Genomic DNA, 15,206 nt, shown 5'->3' with positions numbered 1-15,206 from the left:
ACAGGCGTGAGCCACCTCGCCCAGCCTAAAAATTTTTTTTGTGGAGACATTGCACTTGGCTCTGAATTTTTAAAATGTCACAGTATATTATTTTTTCATGTATCGTCCTCTTCATTGATTGCAAAGTTTTAAAATAATGAATGTGTTCCTGTTTCCTAAGAGTTTCTCTTCGATTTTTATTTTTATTTATTTTTTTATTTTTGAGACAAAGTCTCACTCCATTGCCCCAGGTGGAGTGGAGTGGCGTCATCATAGCTCACTGCAACCTCAAACTCTTGGGTTCAAGTGATCTTCCTATCTCAGACTCCCAAGTAGCTAGGACTACAAGCGCATGGCACCACACTCAGCTAAATTTTTAAAAAATTTTATTCTTTGTAGAGATGGAGGTCTCACTGTTGCCCAGGTTGGCCTCGAACTCCTGGGCTCAAGCAGTCCTCTGCCTCAGCCTCCCAAAATGCTAGGATTGTAGCTGCAAGCCACCACGCCCGGCCTCTTAGATTTTTAAATTGCCAATACTTGAGATCATATAAAGGTGCTTTGTTAAGTAGCATTATGCACTCTAGCTTGTATAACTTACTCTTTCTCATTTCCCCATTTTTCATTTATTTAGAAAACTGTGGCTGAAAAGCAGGAGAAGAGAAACCAGGATCGCTTGAGGAGGAGAGAGGAGAGGGAGCGGGAGGAGCGGCTGACCAGGAGGTGAGCCTGGGGTGCTGGCACAGGGGAAACCTGCTCCATCCTTTGAATTGTTGCTTGAAATAGTCAAGATCTGCCAAATATCGAAGTGACTGCTAAAAGAAAAATAAGTAAATTCGCAGCATATTCAGTCTGATATGAGTGCAGGCCGGCCCAGGATCGTGTGTAGTTGCCAGGGAAGGGCTCTGGGGCCAAGTGGTTAAAGGCAGTGTATAGGCTCTGGTGATTATGCCTGAGTGCTATGAGGCCATCGGCACGCAGAGGAGGTGTGAGCAGAAGGTGCCTGTCACCCTGTGGAGAGCAGTTGGGGTGGAGGCAGTGGAACTTGGGAGAGCTGGTTGGAGGGACCCAGGTGAAATTGGGCATGTTATGAGATTAGAATGGACAGGATTTGCTGGTAGTGTGTGAGGTGTGCAGAGGAGGAATGAAGCTGACTTCCTAGTTTCTGGCCTGGAGTTCCCTAACTTACTAGGGCAGCAGGGAAGACTGAGAGAAGTGTTTGGGATAAGTAGGTGAGTTGGGGAGTACAGTTTGCCTCTGGCCACATTCAGATGCTGTCTCTAGGGGGAGACTGATTGGAGTGCAAAGTAGAGGTAGAGGCCAGAACTAGCCATGCTCTCCTGAAGGACATAGCTCATTGTCCTCAAAAGTTCCAAAAATTATGCTTTCCAGGAAGAAAATTCCTCAGTGCATAACTCAGAAGAGGCATATGTTTATTGTATTTTGTGTTTCTTTTTATAGTTTCAATTATCCAGCAGTAGATTCTGATTGTAAAGAGACCCAAACAGTATGGAAACCTATTAAGCAAAACACACAGTTCCTTTTTGCACAGAGTTGACTGATGTCGTTATTGTGCATGTTTGCATGCAGTTGAGTTTTAGGCCACGAGAATTGCAGGTGGGACCAGTTGTCTTTAATGGCTACACAGTGTCTTAGAACGTGTGTAGAATGAGACCTGGAAACGTGCCTTTTTCAGATTGCTAGTTGTGTGGCAGTTCTGGCTCCTGTGACCCACCTGACTGCTAAGCCTGTGTTTGGAAATTAGAGCTTTACTTTCACTTTGGTATCTTTTTCTTGAGGTTAGGTTCATGACCAGCCCAGCCTGTGTTCTGTGTCTGTACGTTCCATGCTGGTATCCATTGTATGGACCTTGGAGAGCCATTTAATGGACTCCAGTGCAACACAGTTAACCCTCAGCATGCACAGATTTCCTACAGGCCTTGTGACTTGCAGCCTGTGTCTGACGTCTGGGTACTGAGGTGCCACTGAGTATGCCATGAAGTAGCTGGGGGAGGAGCCAGCCTTCTCCCGTGGGGGGTTTCTTACTGCAGACTGGGGGTGAGCAGCTAGAAGAAAATAGGGCTTGGGTGCAGGTAGTTATGCACCTCTGGGATTTGGGCACCTCCAGTCAGAGGGTGACGAATGGGGGTGCTTTTGTGAAATTGTTCACCTTTTTTCCCTTTTTAGGTCTGGATCAAGAACCAGAGATCGCAGGAGGTAGGTTTTCAGATCCATTAGTGTATTCTCATTCAAATGTCTTTCTCCATGAACATTTTTCTTAATTCTTTTAACCTCATGATTGTAATCTGGTAGGTACAGTTGGCTTGTGAGGGGCGCAAGGCATATAGGGGTTGCTTGTGGCTTAGCGCAGTGAGCGGATCCACTGCTGATGAGTGGGAAGATCTGAGGGTGACCAGGAGTGTCCAGGCTAAGTGCTTTCAGGAGGCATCCTTAGGTAGGGTCTGCCCCTAGAGACTAACTGATAGGAATACGTTAATTCTAAATTGTAAATTTGTGGGAGGAAGGAGGATTATGTTAGTAAAGCAGTGAGCAGAGCTTCCCGAGAGAGGGGCCTTGCAGGGTGTGGCCCTTGGATGTCAGTGCCTGTGGCGTCTCCACCCTCAGAGCCTTCTGATTGTTCTAGGTCACGCTCCCGTGACCGGCGTCGGAGGCGGTCAAGGTCTACATCCCGGGAGCGACGGAAGTCTTCCCGTTCCCGGTCCCGAGACAGACACCGGCGCCACCGCAGCCGTTCCCGGAGCCATAGCCGGGGACACCGCCGGGCTTCCCGGGACCGGAGTGCAAAATACAAGTAACTACTCTGACTCCTTCAGTATCTGCAGCCAGGAGTGAGCCCCTTCTCTTTTGTGTTCCCAGGGTCTTCTGGGGTCTGTCAGTGGGGCCCTGGCCTATCTGGTAGGGCTGGGGCTGGGCTTGCACTCAGAAGTGTGGCTGGGTATCTGTGGGTCTGAGTGTCTGGGCTTTGGGGAGTCTGCAGGCTGTGGAAGCGCTCAGACAGCACTGCAGGAACTACACATGCACCTCCCCAGCTTGAGCTCTGGGCCCCTGTGCGCTGCCACTGATACACAGGGCGGCTGAGACTCATGGCCTGACCAGGCCCTGTTTACCTTTGTGGTTTTTTTTATATTCTGGGCTTTTTTTCCATTTTACATAGTGGATCATATTCCATGTGTATGATCTCATTGTATTTTCCTTTGCTCCCTTTATGTTAAATGAGGTCTTACCTTATTAAAATTGTTGCAGAGGTCACTTTTTAATGGCTACGCAACATTCTCTGTGCAGGGGGCAGGCCTGGCTGCCCTCCAGCCTGCCGTAGTTTCCTGGGGTGCAGTGGGTTCGTGGCCTTCCCTGGCCTGGTGCTGAGGCCCACACTGTTGTCCTGAGCAGCCAGCCAGGAAGGGGCCAGCAGCCTCCACTGAGCTTCTGGTTCCCACTTCCCAGGTTCTGCAGAGAGCGGGCAGCAAGAGAGGAGTCCTGGGAGTGTGGGCGGAGCGAGCGGGGGTCCACTGACTGGAGGCTCGAGAGCTCCAACGGGAAGGCGGCTTCACGGAAGTCAGAGGAGAAGGAGGCCGGCGAGATCTGAACCCACACCTGGGCTTTGTAAATAGTCTGACAAATGTTCAACACAGCCTAAAATTACCCTTTATATTTGCTGAATACAACTCATCTTTTGTAGTTTAAAATTTCTATTGTTTTGGAGCTAGCTGTGAGTTTCTAGAGTTGTACAGAGTTGCTCCTGTGTTTTGGGGTTGTGTTGAGTAGGAATAAATAAATATGACGGACTGCCTCCTGACGGCTGCGGTGGGCGTCTGTGCTTCCTCTGCTCTAGGGACTTCACCTTGGCCCTCTGCAAGTGGAGGCGACTCACTGGTGCTACTGTCACCCCCAGAGAAACTGCAGCTTACTGTTGGATACCTTTTGGCTTTTGGCACCTGGTATGTGCCAGGTGTGTATGGCTGCTCACTTGGTCCCACACACCCTTCTGAGTGTCTGAGCTGCCATCTCCACCCGCAGTGCAGACCATTGAGCCCACTTCACTGGGGAGGAGGGAGCTGGCCTGTGTGGCCACCTGCTATCACAGCCTCAAGCTGGGACTCTAGCTCACAAAGCTGTGCTGGATTTCTCCTTTTGAAGGTACTTAGGTTAAAGAAAGACTGTGGATAATACCCATGTGGCAGCAGGAGGTCCTCAGAGGAAAGAGATGCTGGCTTTTGGGTCAGACGTCCCTTGGGCATTGTTGTGTCCAAGGTGGGCCGGTTATGTTAACCACTGTCAGCTCTTCTGCTCAGATACCTTAACACCAAAATGAAACCCTTCTGAAAAGGATGACTGCTAACTGACTTGTAGTTATGGATGCTCCTTCCCTTCTTCACTTTCCTGGGGGAATTTTTGGTTTTTTTTTAGAGGAAGCTTCTGGTGGTCACATCATCAACACAAGAGCCATTCGCATCCCCTGTCTGCAGAGGCATAAGTGCCATTCTTGAGCTGAGTTATCACAGGGTGCACATGGGCACCGGGGTCTGTGTCCTGCAGCCACCAATGTCTTAGTGTGGTTAGTGTTCTGCTTCTGGCTGCCCTGCCACTGTCTGGCACCTGCAAGAGGACGTGTGGGTAGGTGGGCTGCTCTGCTGCCTGTGACACAGTCTTCGTCGGCCAGCTGACTCCACAGGAAGGGGGTCAGGAGGAGGCGTCCTGTGCAGAACCCACTTGGGCTTGGTACTGTGCCAGGGAGTGTCACCGTATGTCTCTACTCCTTACTAGCACCTTTTCCTGCAGTGAGACTGAGGACAGGGACTCAGAGTGCTCTCTTGGTCTCCTGGGAGCAAGGGATGGAGTCTGGACTCCCTATTCCCAAGCCAGCATTGTGGGAGTGTCTGGCTGCCAGGGCCATGGGTTTAGTTTGCATCCTGGCTTTTCCTGGGGCTTAACCAGACGGCCCCACCCTCAAAGCCATTACTACTGTGAATGGTTTGAATCCTCCTCTATCTAGATATAAATTTGCGTGTGTGGACAAACAGTTGTGTTTTGCTTTTTTTTTTTGGCCAAGGAATGAGGTTTACCAAAATAGGTACTGTACCAGTGGCCTCCAATACCCACATCCCCTCTGTCCTCTGGCTATAACCAAGGGACGAGTTCTTGGGCTGCATTGCTTTGCCCCTGGGCTGTCCCTGATAGCCCCAGGCTAGTGCTGCCTTCTGGGGCACCCTGCATGTTGGGAGAGTGAATGGAGTACATGCTCCTGCCTCCCTACCTTGCAGGGACAGTTCAGTGGAACCTTTGTACACCTATCAGGTGGTCCTGGCCAAATTGAGCCCCAGGGAAGCCTTCATGATGCACTCAGGATGGCTCTACCTCCCTCCCACTCTCCTTACTACTCCTTGCACCAAAGTCTACTTAAAGTCTGCTACAGGGGACCCACATTTTCATCTTCTCACCCATTACAGTGAATGAGCTCTTCCTGTCCACAGCAGTGCCTGTAAGACTCGCTGAAGATGGACAGGGGGGGAGTGAGTCTGGGAGGTGTGTCCCTCCCTTGTGAAGGAACCTGCAGTGTCAGGAGGGTCTCCCAGTCGGAACATACCCAATTTCTCCACCCACAGGGGTACCACCACCTCCGCCTGCAGCCCAGGTTGGGGCAGAACAGAAGGGGCCTTGCTGGAACATTCTCTGCTTACACTGTGGGTAGACTTTTCCACACATTGGTGACTTTTTTTTAAAAGAAAAGCAGGGTAAATGGTTCCGCATGGTGGATGGTGTAGCCAGCTGGGCAGGGGCTGTGCCTGGCACCACCACCTTTTCCTCCTGCACATGGGTCCCCTTGGGTTTGGGGAATGGGCAGCCCTGAGCAAGTGGGAAGCCCTGAGCAGGTTAAGGTAGGTAGGACTAAGGTAGTCCTGGGAGGAGAGGGGAAAGGACAAGAGCTGAGGTTGTGGGTTCCTGACCTAGCTGTGTAGCCATCACCCAACATGCAGGTGCTGGGCTGTAGCAAGCAGAGGCCTCCCATTTTGGGGGGCAGGAGGTGGCATCCTGGAGCCAAGGCTGCAGAAGGGAAGGGGTATTGTAAAATTTATTATAGTAAGATATATAAAATTTACTATTTTAAGCATTTTTAAGTGTGCAGTTCAGTGGCATTGAGTATATTCACATTGTTGTGCAAACTTCACTAACATCTGTGGAAGGGTGGCTTTGGAAAGGCAGAGTGAAGATGTTCTTGGACCTGAGCACAGGCCTGGGCTCCCAGACAGCAAGCAGGGGGGCCCATAGCTGCTTCCCCAGAACAGGACACACCAGGTGGGTCTCAGACCAAGTAGGCTCCGCCCTGGGCCAGGGCCAGGTTCCCAACCCCTGCAGAGAGGGTGGGACCTGGCTCTTCCCACTTTGGTGCTGCTCTGGTATAGTCCTCCCCTGCTCACCCAGCCCCCAGGCCCACTGCCCAAGGCTGGCTGCAGGAGGCTGAGAGCCTGGTCCTTCCAGGCTCCTGAGCTTCCTGGGCTCCAAGTGCTTGCTCCTGAGCGTGGGACGCAGCAGGCAACGGGTCCTAACGCTCTTGTGGGCACAGAGGTTGATGTCACACTGACTGGGACGATAGATGCAGGAGCCTAGACAGACCAACCCAAGTGGATACCTGTAGGGCAGGGACACTGAGGGTGCTGAGAGGAGGTCCATGGGTGGGGGGCGGGTAAGGTTTTCACCTGCTTTAAAGCCTGGCTCTCTGTAAGAATAAAGTGACGTGGGAAAGAAACGGTTGTTTAAAGAGAAGCAACGGGCTTGGCACTAGCCTGTAATCCTAGCACTCTGGGTGGCCGCAGCAGGAGGATCACTTGAGCTCAGGAGTTTAAGACCAGTCAGAGCCAGAGTGAGACCCCATCTCTACAAAAAAATAAAAGCATTAGCTGGACATGGTGGTGACACCACTGATAGTCTCAGATAATCCTCGCTACACAGGAGGCTGAGGCACGAGGTTGTAGTGAGCTGTGATGATGCCACTGCACTCTAGCCCCTGCACTCTAATCGGGGTGACTGAGTGAGGCCGTCTCATAAAAATTAAGTAATAAAAAGAAAAAAAGCAGGGATATAGGCCAGGAGGCAGCTGCAGTCCTCCCCACCCCCTGCCAGGAAATAGCCAGGTGGGCCACTGTGAAGGGTCCCTCGTGGGTCAAGGTCACAGTGGATTCCAGCCCCTCGGCTTCACCCAGGTTGGGTCTCCACCCTAGCCAGGGAGGAGTCCTGCTCTCCTCACCCTCACTTGGTTCTGGCCAGTGGGCTGGGGCGGGGTACAAGTGATCAGCACCTACCGTGGGTTTTGAGGGTCTCCTAACCCTGCATCACTGGCTGCCATAGCGGAGAGACCCTGTAGCCAGGGCGGGCAGCACTTGTGGGTTGCCTCCCCATCCACCCTGGGGTCTTTGGCCAGGTCTAGGACTAAGCCTGAGGAAGGGAGGACTGGGAGGCCTGTGCTGGCGCCACAGCCTGCGTGGGACCCAGGGCAAGGCCCTGTTAGGGAACACCCCCTGGCAGACAGTGAGCAGGTCTTGGGCCCTCACTGGGCAGCCCCTCTGCTGGGGGCTCTGAGGGCTTCCTAGGGAAGGTAGTGCCCAGCTGTGATCCGGGCAAGTGAAGGAAGGTCGGACTCCTGCCGGGGAGTGGGACCCACATGTGGCCCTGCTTTTGGAGAGGTGGGTCTAGTGAGGTTCCTGGGCCACATGTCAGAATAACCTGGAGGACCTAAAACAGGTGGCTGGGCCCTACCTTAGACCTTCTGTTGGTCTGGAAGCGGCTCCAGAATGGATATGTTTTTTATTGATGAAATACATGAAATTTAATATTTTAACCATCTTAAAAGCATACAGTTTAGTGGTTTTTAGTATACTTGCAGTGCTGTGCTGTCTAACCACTGCGTAGCTTTAGACCATTTTTCATCACTCCCAAAAGAAATCTCGTCACTGTTAGCAGTCACTCTCCATCCTCCCTGCCCCCAGCCCTAGACAACCACTACTTTGCTTTGTCTGTAGATTTGCCTCTTCTGTGCATTCATGTAAGTGGAATCACATAGTATGTGGCCTTTAGTGTCTGGCTTCTCACCAAGCATGTTTGCAGGACGCATCTTCACTGTACCCTGCATTAGGGCCATCTCCTGAGGGAACAGTGGCTCTTGACTACTGGTCTGAGGGGCCTGGAGCCACTGGACACTTGTCTTCTGGGCAGCAAGGAGGGGGACCCTGGAGCTGGGGCCCAGCTCCAAACCCTGAGTCAGCCTTCAAAACCAGCACACACTGGACCCTCTGGTGAGAGCACAAGCAGACACAGTACCTGTTCTGTCTGGGCCTTCATGTACTCAGGTTATGTCCGCTGTACTGTCTCTGCTTGGCCACAGACAGTCCTCCACTGTGCTTCCCCACACACCCACAGGCTGTCCCACTGCTGCCCCTGGGCACTCTCCAGCTTCTGAACCTGGGGCACAAGGTCTGCAGACACTACTGGCGCATGCAACTTGATAGATCCAAGGTACAGCCCGGTGTGGAAGGGGTGGGCGCTGGGAGGGCCAGCCCCAGGGCTCCTCGGGGTCCCAGTTTCCTGAGTGTCCTGCAGTGACCTTCCAGCCTTTTGCTTGTGCTGTTCTCCCTCCCTCCCTCCCTGCTGCCCCACCTGCACCTCCTGCTCTACCTGCTTCCCACACTGCCTCCTCTCAGACCTTTGGTCAGCAAGGAGGGAGCAGGTCTTGCCCTCCCTGAGGGGTTCTGTGAGGGGACAGGGCCTCCTAGAAAAAGGGGCATAAAATTAATCATGGCAGTGACATCCCATCTCCCTTACCAAATTGTCTGGGTTCACAGCATGTCATGGATGGCACCCACTAGGATGGCCGTAATCTAAAAAGAGAGAAGAGTGTTGGTGAGGATGTGGAGAAATTGGAACCCTCATACATTGCTAGCGGGAGTATAAAATAGTACCACCGCTGTGGAAAATGGTCTGGCAGTCCCTCAAAAAGTTAAACAGAATGACCATACGACCCAGCAATTTTACTATACACCCAAAAGAATTGAAAGAGGAACTCAAGTGCTTGTGTACCTATGGGTTCTTAGTACCACTATTCAAAATAGCCCAAAGGTGGAAACAACCCAACATCTTTGAACAGATGCTGAATGAGTAAACCGGCAGTATATCCATATAATGGAATATTATTTGACATAAAAAGGAATGAAATTCTGACACATGGCTCAGCATGGATGAACCTTGAAAACATAATGCTAAGTGAAATAAGCCAGACACGAAAGACCACGAGTCGTCTGACTCCATGTATAGGAAACGTCTAGAGGAGGTGTGCCCATACAGAGTAGAGTTGTAGTCTTCAGGGGCTGGGGCTAGCAGCGGAGGGAAGGGGAGTGACTGGTAAGGGGTGCAGGATTTCCTTTTGGGGCAATGAGAAAGTTCAGGAACTGGATGAGGACAGTGGTGATGGCTGCACAACATCATGACTGTACTAAGTGCTCCTGAACTGTACACTTAAAAAATGGTTGATTTGGGCATATTCTCAACTGTGGAAAAACGAAACAAAGATGGTTCAAAGTGTAAATTTTATGTTGTGTGTTACTTACCATATTTGAAAACGCAAACCCCACATTTGAAAGGAGGTGACTACGCACAGGTGTGAACATCAGGAGGTGGGATTCACGGGGGCCACTTTAGCATCTGTCCCCACCAGTTATTAGTGACACTTCTTTGCCTCTGTGCTTTTTGTCTTAAAGTCTATGTGTCTGATCTTTATCCTTTATTTTGGTCAATTAAGTCATTATAATCAATGTATTTAACAATATATGTAGGTTTATTGCTACCATCTTATGTTCAAATGTCTCTCCACCCAATCCTTGTTTGAGGAAAGGAGGGAATTACCCTGTGGGTGTAGCAGTTTGGGGAACCAGTTTCTTTCTTTCTTTCTTTTTTTTTTTTTGAGATAGGATCTCACTGTGTTGCCCAGGCTAGAGTACATTGACTTCATCATAGCTCCCTGCAAACTCAAACTCCTGGGCTCAAGCGATCCTCCTGCCTCAGCTTCCTGAGTAGCTGGGACTACAGGGCACAATACCATGACCAGCTAATTTTTTAAAATTTTTGTAGAGATGGAGTTGTGCTGTGTTGCCCAGCCTGGTCTTGAACTCCTGGCCTCAAGTGATCCTCCCACCTCTGCTTCCCAAAGCTGGGATTACAGGCATGAGCCACCACACCTAGCCTTGTTAGCTTTTTGATGCTTTTAAGATTTACAAGACTTTTCTTCTGAAAGCTGCCAAAAAGAAAAAGAAAAAGAATTACAAAAATTGTATCCAGTTTTTTGGTTATGCAGGAGTGAAATTGTAGCCTCTCCTCCCAGGTTGGAAATGGTGGCCCTGAGCAGGCAAAGTCTTAGAGGCAGTAATGGGGGCCCAGAGGTCTGAAGGAAGAGGGCAGTAGAGCCAGCAGGGAGCTGTGTGTATGATGAAAGGATCACCTCCCAAATCATAAAGATGGAAGAAATGGGCAAGTAATTGCAATAAATAATTGGACTAAGAGGTCTTCTACGCCCCATAGTACTCAGAGATAAAAAATAAAAACAACAAAAAAAAAGTAATAAAAAACATCCTAATAGTTAAAGAAAAAAGTCTACAGGTCTATAAGCAACACCATGGCTGGAAGACAGGCAAAAAAACACACGGGCAGTTCACACAGCAGATGGAGACGACAAGCACAGATGGGCCTTCACTGATCATCGCCAAATAAACGTGAGCTCCCAACCATGAAGAGCAGTCAGGAACTCAGGCTCTGGCCTCCCACTGATGAAATTGTAGTGAAGGCAGTTTTGGCAATATTATGCAAAAGCCATAGCAATGGGCACACCCCTTTACCCCAGAAATTCCATATCTATAAAAATTCCTCAAGGAAGTAAATATGTATGTTTGTGTGTACAATTTTGGCTACAAATATTCAGGGCAAGGTTTTCTGCAAGTTATTTGTAAAAATGAAAACCACATAGACCTAAGTGAAAAATCACTCACACCTCAATCACCTTCCTTTTCTGGGATTATATAAAATGGTGGCAGTTGCCTTCTCTGTCCCTGTAGTCTTACACCCGTGGAAAACTGCCAACATTCATTGTGTATTATTTTCAACTTTTCTTGTGACTACATTAATATAAAGATGGATTTATGCTCTATACATTGGCCTGCAGTGTGTTCTGTTACATGAGTCTTGGCATGCTCCATGTCTGTGCTCAGAGACTGATTCCCTTAAAGGATACACAGTGTTCCCTTGTATGACTCTACCATAATTTGTTTAACCTATCTCCTAATGATGAATGTGTTGGTTGTGCAACATATTTTTTTATTTTTATTTCTCTGCTCTAATAAACAGTTTTGCAAAGAATATCCCTGTACATGCATCTTCATATATGTGTGCCACTATTTTCTGTTGGATAAATTCCCAGAAATAGGATTACAGGCTTTCAGAGTGTGCACTCTTTGGATTTAAAAGATAAAACCAGTGGTATGATGTCTCATGTTAAATTGTCAGAAATTTTGAAAACCAGTTGTTAAACACAGCCACTATTAAAAATTAAATCATATTAATTTAAAAATAGATCATATTAAAAATAAAAGTAATAAATACCAAAAACTCATTGCTTCCTAATTATGTTACTACATTTCACTATTATCTATGTTCCTGTTACCTGTGTTAATGTCTCTTGTGTCTAGAGAGTGGAAATATGATACAATAGTAGCTACTATGCATCTCTTCCTAATTTCCTGTTTGATGAACCATATTGATAGCTTGAAATCAACCATGGCAGCAGTATTTACAACATGGAAATTGTTGAATGCTACAAGTCATCCCCCCTCCTCCTCTTCCACAGTACCACTTAAACATTTACCAGCTCACAACTGTACACAACTGAGTTACCTTCCTAAAAGTTAATCTGCATGGCTTTGAATATCATTGCAAATGTCTATTGGCCATTGGTATACTGTGAGTTGCCTGTTTATCCTTCAGCTTATTTTTCTGTCAAGTTGACTGACAAAATAATTTGGAGGTCCATCTTGGGGATAATAACCTTTTTCTGCTACATGTAGCAAATATTTTCAGGAAATTAGGGAGATGCATAAAATTATGACCCTTTTTTTCTTCTCTGTATTAGCTAAGTATCTCCAGAGAAACAGAACCAACAGGGTATATATAGATATAAGGAAGAGATTTATTTTGAGGTTTTGGCTCACACAGTTTTAGGGAGGCTGAGAAGTCTCATGGTCTGCTATGTGCAAAGCGGAGGTCCAGGAAAGCTGGTGGTGTAGCAGTTCCAGCCCAAACCTGAAGGCCCAAGAATCAGGGGAGCTAATGCTGTAAGACCTGAGAACCAGGAACACTAATGTCCAAGGGCAGGGGAAGGTGGCTGTCCCAGCCCAAGCAGAACAGATTCGCCCCTCTGCCACCTTTTTGTTCTATCTGGGCTCTCAGTGGATTGGATGAGACCCACCCACATAGCCGAGGGCTGTCTTTACTCAGTCTGCCAAGTCAAATACTAATTTCTTCCAGAAACATCCTCACAGACGTGCTCAGAAGTAATGGGGCTACCAGCCACCTGAGCAGCCCTTAGCCCAATCAAGTTGACACATAAAATTAGCCATCACAGTCCCTATACTGTTTTTTCTCTTTATATGGTCCAATTTCTCCACTTTTTCTCAGTTTCACTTTGAGGATGCCATTTCTGAATGTGTCTGGAGGACATAAACGCTGTACACAAACGTTGCAGCTCTGGGTGGGGCCTGTTTCTGCCCCGTGTGTGTGGTATGTCTGTGTGTGTCACGCTTGTGCTGTTGGAGTGACTTCCACGTCCTCTGCTTGTTCACACGTGACAGTTTGCCATGTGTAAAGTAGGAACTGAAGGAATGTTGGATACACTGGACCAAAAAAGCTCCAGCTGCCCTCTCTGTAGAGGTGTGGGGTGAAGACAGGGTTCTGAGCTGGAACCGGGGCTGGACCCACCTCCTTCCACCAGATCCCAAGTCTAGCAACAAGGGGCTTTCCCCACAAGCCTCTCAGATACCCTAAGTTCCCAGTACCCGCCAGAGGCACTGCACAACCGCAGGCGGGGCCCTTCGCCGGCAGGGGGCGCCGCTCCCTCATTTTCTCAAAGGCTGTGCCCAGGGTCCCGACCCACGCGCCACCCCCAACGCCGCCCTCCGCTCCAGGGGGGCGAGGATTCTTGCGATGGCACCAGGCCCAGCTTCCCTGGACCTGAGATGAGCCCGAAGGAGGACTAAGGGGACAGCCCTGGGGACGGGCAGGGATGGGGACCAGGGCAGCCTGTGACACCTCCCCACCTACTGCCCCACCCTGAGCGGCCCAAGTCGCAGGCCTGTGCCCCCCCAGGGGCCTGGTGTGTCAGGCGGGATTCACCGTACGGGATTTGGGACCAGATGCTCGAAATCTGTCGGCGGCGGGGGCGGCATGCACCTCCTCCAGTCGCCCTCGCGGAGGGGCAGGACGGTGCGCCCCAATCAGTCATTTGGGGGGCCGGAGGCTCAGGCCTGCCCCAGACCCCCACCTTTCCTTTGGGAGGGGCCCTCGGTCGCGTCCCGCCCCCCGGAGAGAACGCGAGCACGAGGGTGCGGCCTTGGGGGACTTTACTGAAACACGGGCCTCAGGGAAGCGGGCGACTGGGGGGTCCCGCGACCACCCGCCCCCGGCTTAGCGATATTTGGAGGCCAGGGCCGAGATCGCGTGGCTCAGAAACTTGTCCAGCGAAGCGTGCAGGGCCGGGCTGAAGTCTCCGGGGAAGTGCCGGGCGAGGGTCACCAGCAGACACTGGCCCAGGAGCTGCGGAGACAGGGGTGGCTCACCCGTCCCCCCTCACCCCGTCCTCATGGGATCCCACCCCGGCCCCTCATGGGGTCCAGCCGCGGCAGGCTGCTCACCTGGAAGTTGGCGGGGTCCACACGCAGCTCGCGCGCGTGCAGGTCGCTCAGAGCCGACAGCGCGCCGGGCAGGTCGTCCAGGTGGTCGACGGCGAGGGTCAGCGCATCCGCCACCTTCTGGCCGTGGGCCTTGACCTGGGCGGAGCCGGGGCGCAGGTCGAAGTGGGGGAAGTAGGTCTTGGTGGAGGGGAAGGCCAGGAAGGTCCTGGGGAGGAACGGAGGCTGAGGCGCATGCCGGCGCTGGGAGCGGGGCGGCAGGTGAGCCGGAGAGCGCCCAGCCTCGCCGCACCTCTCCAGGGCCTCGGTCGCGTAGACGCCGACGTTGTTGCCCAGCTTCTTCCAGAGGGCGCGCACTAGCGCGCGGTCGGTCGCAGACAGAGCCATCCTGGCGCCCGGCCGGCTGCGCCCGCGTCTGCGCCTCCCGCCGAGGGGTCCCGCGGGCCGCCAGGGGGCGCCGCTCTGACCTGGCGCCCTCCGACTCGCCCTGGACCCCATGCCCTTCATTTCTTAAGATTCTTTTTTTTTTTTTTTTTGAGACAGAGTGTCGCTTTGTTGCCCAGGCTAGAGTGAGTGCCATAGCATCAGCCTAACTCACAGCATCAGCCACAACCTCAAACTCCTGGGCTCAAGCGATCCTCCTGCCTCAGCCTCCCGAGTAGCTGGGACTACAGGCATGTGCCACCATGCCCGGCTAATTTTTTCTATATATATTAGTTGGCCAATTAATTTCTTTGTATTTATAGTAGAGATGGGCTCTTGCTCTTGCTCAGGCTGTTTTCGAACTCCTGACCTCGAGCAATCCGCCCACCTCGGCCTCCCAGAGTGCTAGGATTACAGGCGTGAGCCACCGTGCCCAGTCCCATGCCCTTCATTTCTAAGTGTTTACTATATGAAAAATAATATTTAATGTGCATTATCATTATTAGATGATAACACTGAATTTTAACATGGATTTGGGCATTGGAAATCAGTTAATTCTGCCTCTGAGTCTATTTACTCATTTTCTGTATAAAATGAGGATAGCAATTTCTTGGGGTTGCCGTGGGAGTTAAACTGATAGCAAATGTCAAGTGACTGGCTCATACCAGACATTCCTTTCAGGACAATGAATATTTATCGAATGTGTAGGATGTATCCCAATAATAATAGCAGATACCCATGCAGCACTCACTCCGTGCCAGGTACCACTCTATACCTTTTTTTTTTTTTTTTTTGGAGACAGAGTCTCACTTTGTTGCCCAGGCTAGAGTGAGTGCCGTGGCGTCTGCCTAG

At 50.5% G+C, this 15,206-nt stretch overlaps 2 protein-coding genes across 7 annotated transcripts in view; one reads left to right on the top strand and one right to left on the bottom strand.

Annotated features, from left to right (window-relative positions):
• Window positions 1-11,388, top strand: part of LUC7L (LUC7 like) — a 37,002-nt gene extending 25,614 nt beyond the window's left edge. For 3 of the 5 annotated variants that reach the window (XM_075994897.1, XM_075994896.1, XM_075994898.1), the window contains 4 exons: window positions 611-699; window positions 2,164-2,193; window positions 2,621-2,788; window positions 3,827-11,388. In XM_075994897.1, the coding sequence (XP_075851012.1) occupies window positions 611-699; window positions 2,164-2,193; window positions 2,621-2,788; window positions 3,827-3,983 (444 nt within the window). In that variant the 3' untranslated portion in view covers window positions 3,984-11,388. Of the gene's footprint in view, window positions 1-610; window positions 700-2,163; window positions 2,194-2,620; window positions 2,826-3,438; window positions 3,791-3,826 lie in introns of those variants that run through there. The other 2 variants (XM_012737771.3, XM_012737772.3) reach the window with 2 other exon arrangements.
• A 2,238-nt stretch (window positions 11,389-13,626) lies between these two features.
• On the bottom strand, window positions 13,627-14,392 carry LOC105856256 (hemoglobin subunit theta-1). 2 transcript variants are annotated; one of them, XM_012737770.2, is made up of 3 exons: window positions 14,224-14,390; window positions 13,935-14,139; window positions 13,627-13,836 (listed from the first exon to the last, which is right to left on the bottom strand). In XM_012737770.2, exons 1-3 carry the CDS (start codon window positions 14,316-14,318, stop codon window positions 13,708-13,710), a joined length of 429 nt encoding a protein of 142 aa, XP_012593224.1. In that variant the 5' UTR covers window positions 14,319-14,390; the 3' UTR covers window positions 13,627-13,707. The 2 variants fall into 2 exon arrangements, with proteins under 2 accessions (XP_012593224.1, XP_012593223.1); XM_012737769.2 differs by having other exon boundaries at window positions 13,935-14,392.
• Window positions 14,393-15,206: the final 814 nt, after the last annotated feature.

This window comes from Microcebus murinus, chromosome 19 (genome assembly GCF_040939455.1).
Source record: "Microcebus murinus isolate Inina chromosome 19, M.murinus_Inina_mat1.0, whole genome shotgun sequence".
Lineage (NCBI taxonomy): Eukaryota > Metazoa > Chordata > Mammalia > Primates > Cheirogaleidae > Microcebus > Microcebus murinus.
This window is presented reverse-complemented; position numbering and strand designations above follow the sequence as displayed.

What these genes read in the sequence shown, in the direction of transcription:
- LOC105856256 (XM_012737769.2), bottom strand. Translation starts at nt 14,318, where the DNA reads ATGGCTCTGTCTGCGACCGACCGCGCGCTAGTGCGCGCCCTCTGGAAG. An exon ending in TGGACCCCGCCAACTTCCAG is followed by an intron (nt 13,837 to 13,934) that starts GTGAGCAGCCTG and finishes CTGTCTCCGCAG; the next exon opens with CTCCTGGGCCAGTGTCTGCT.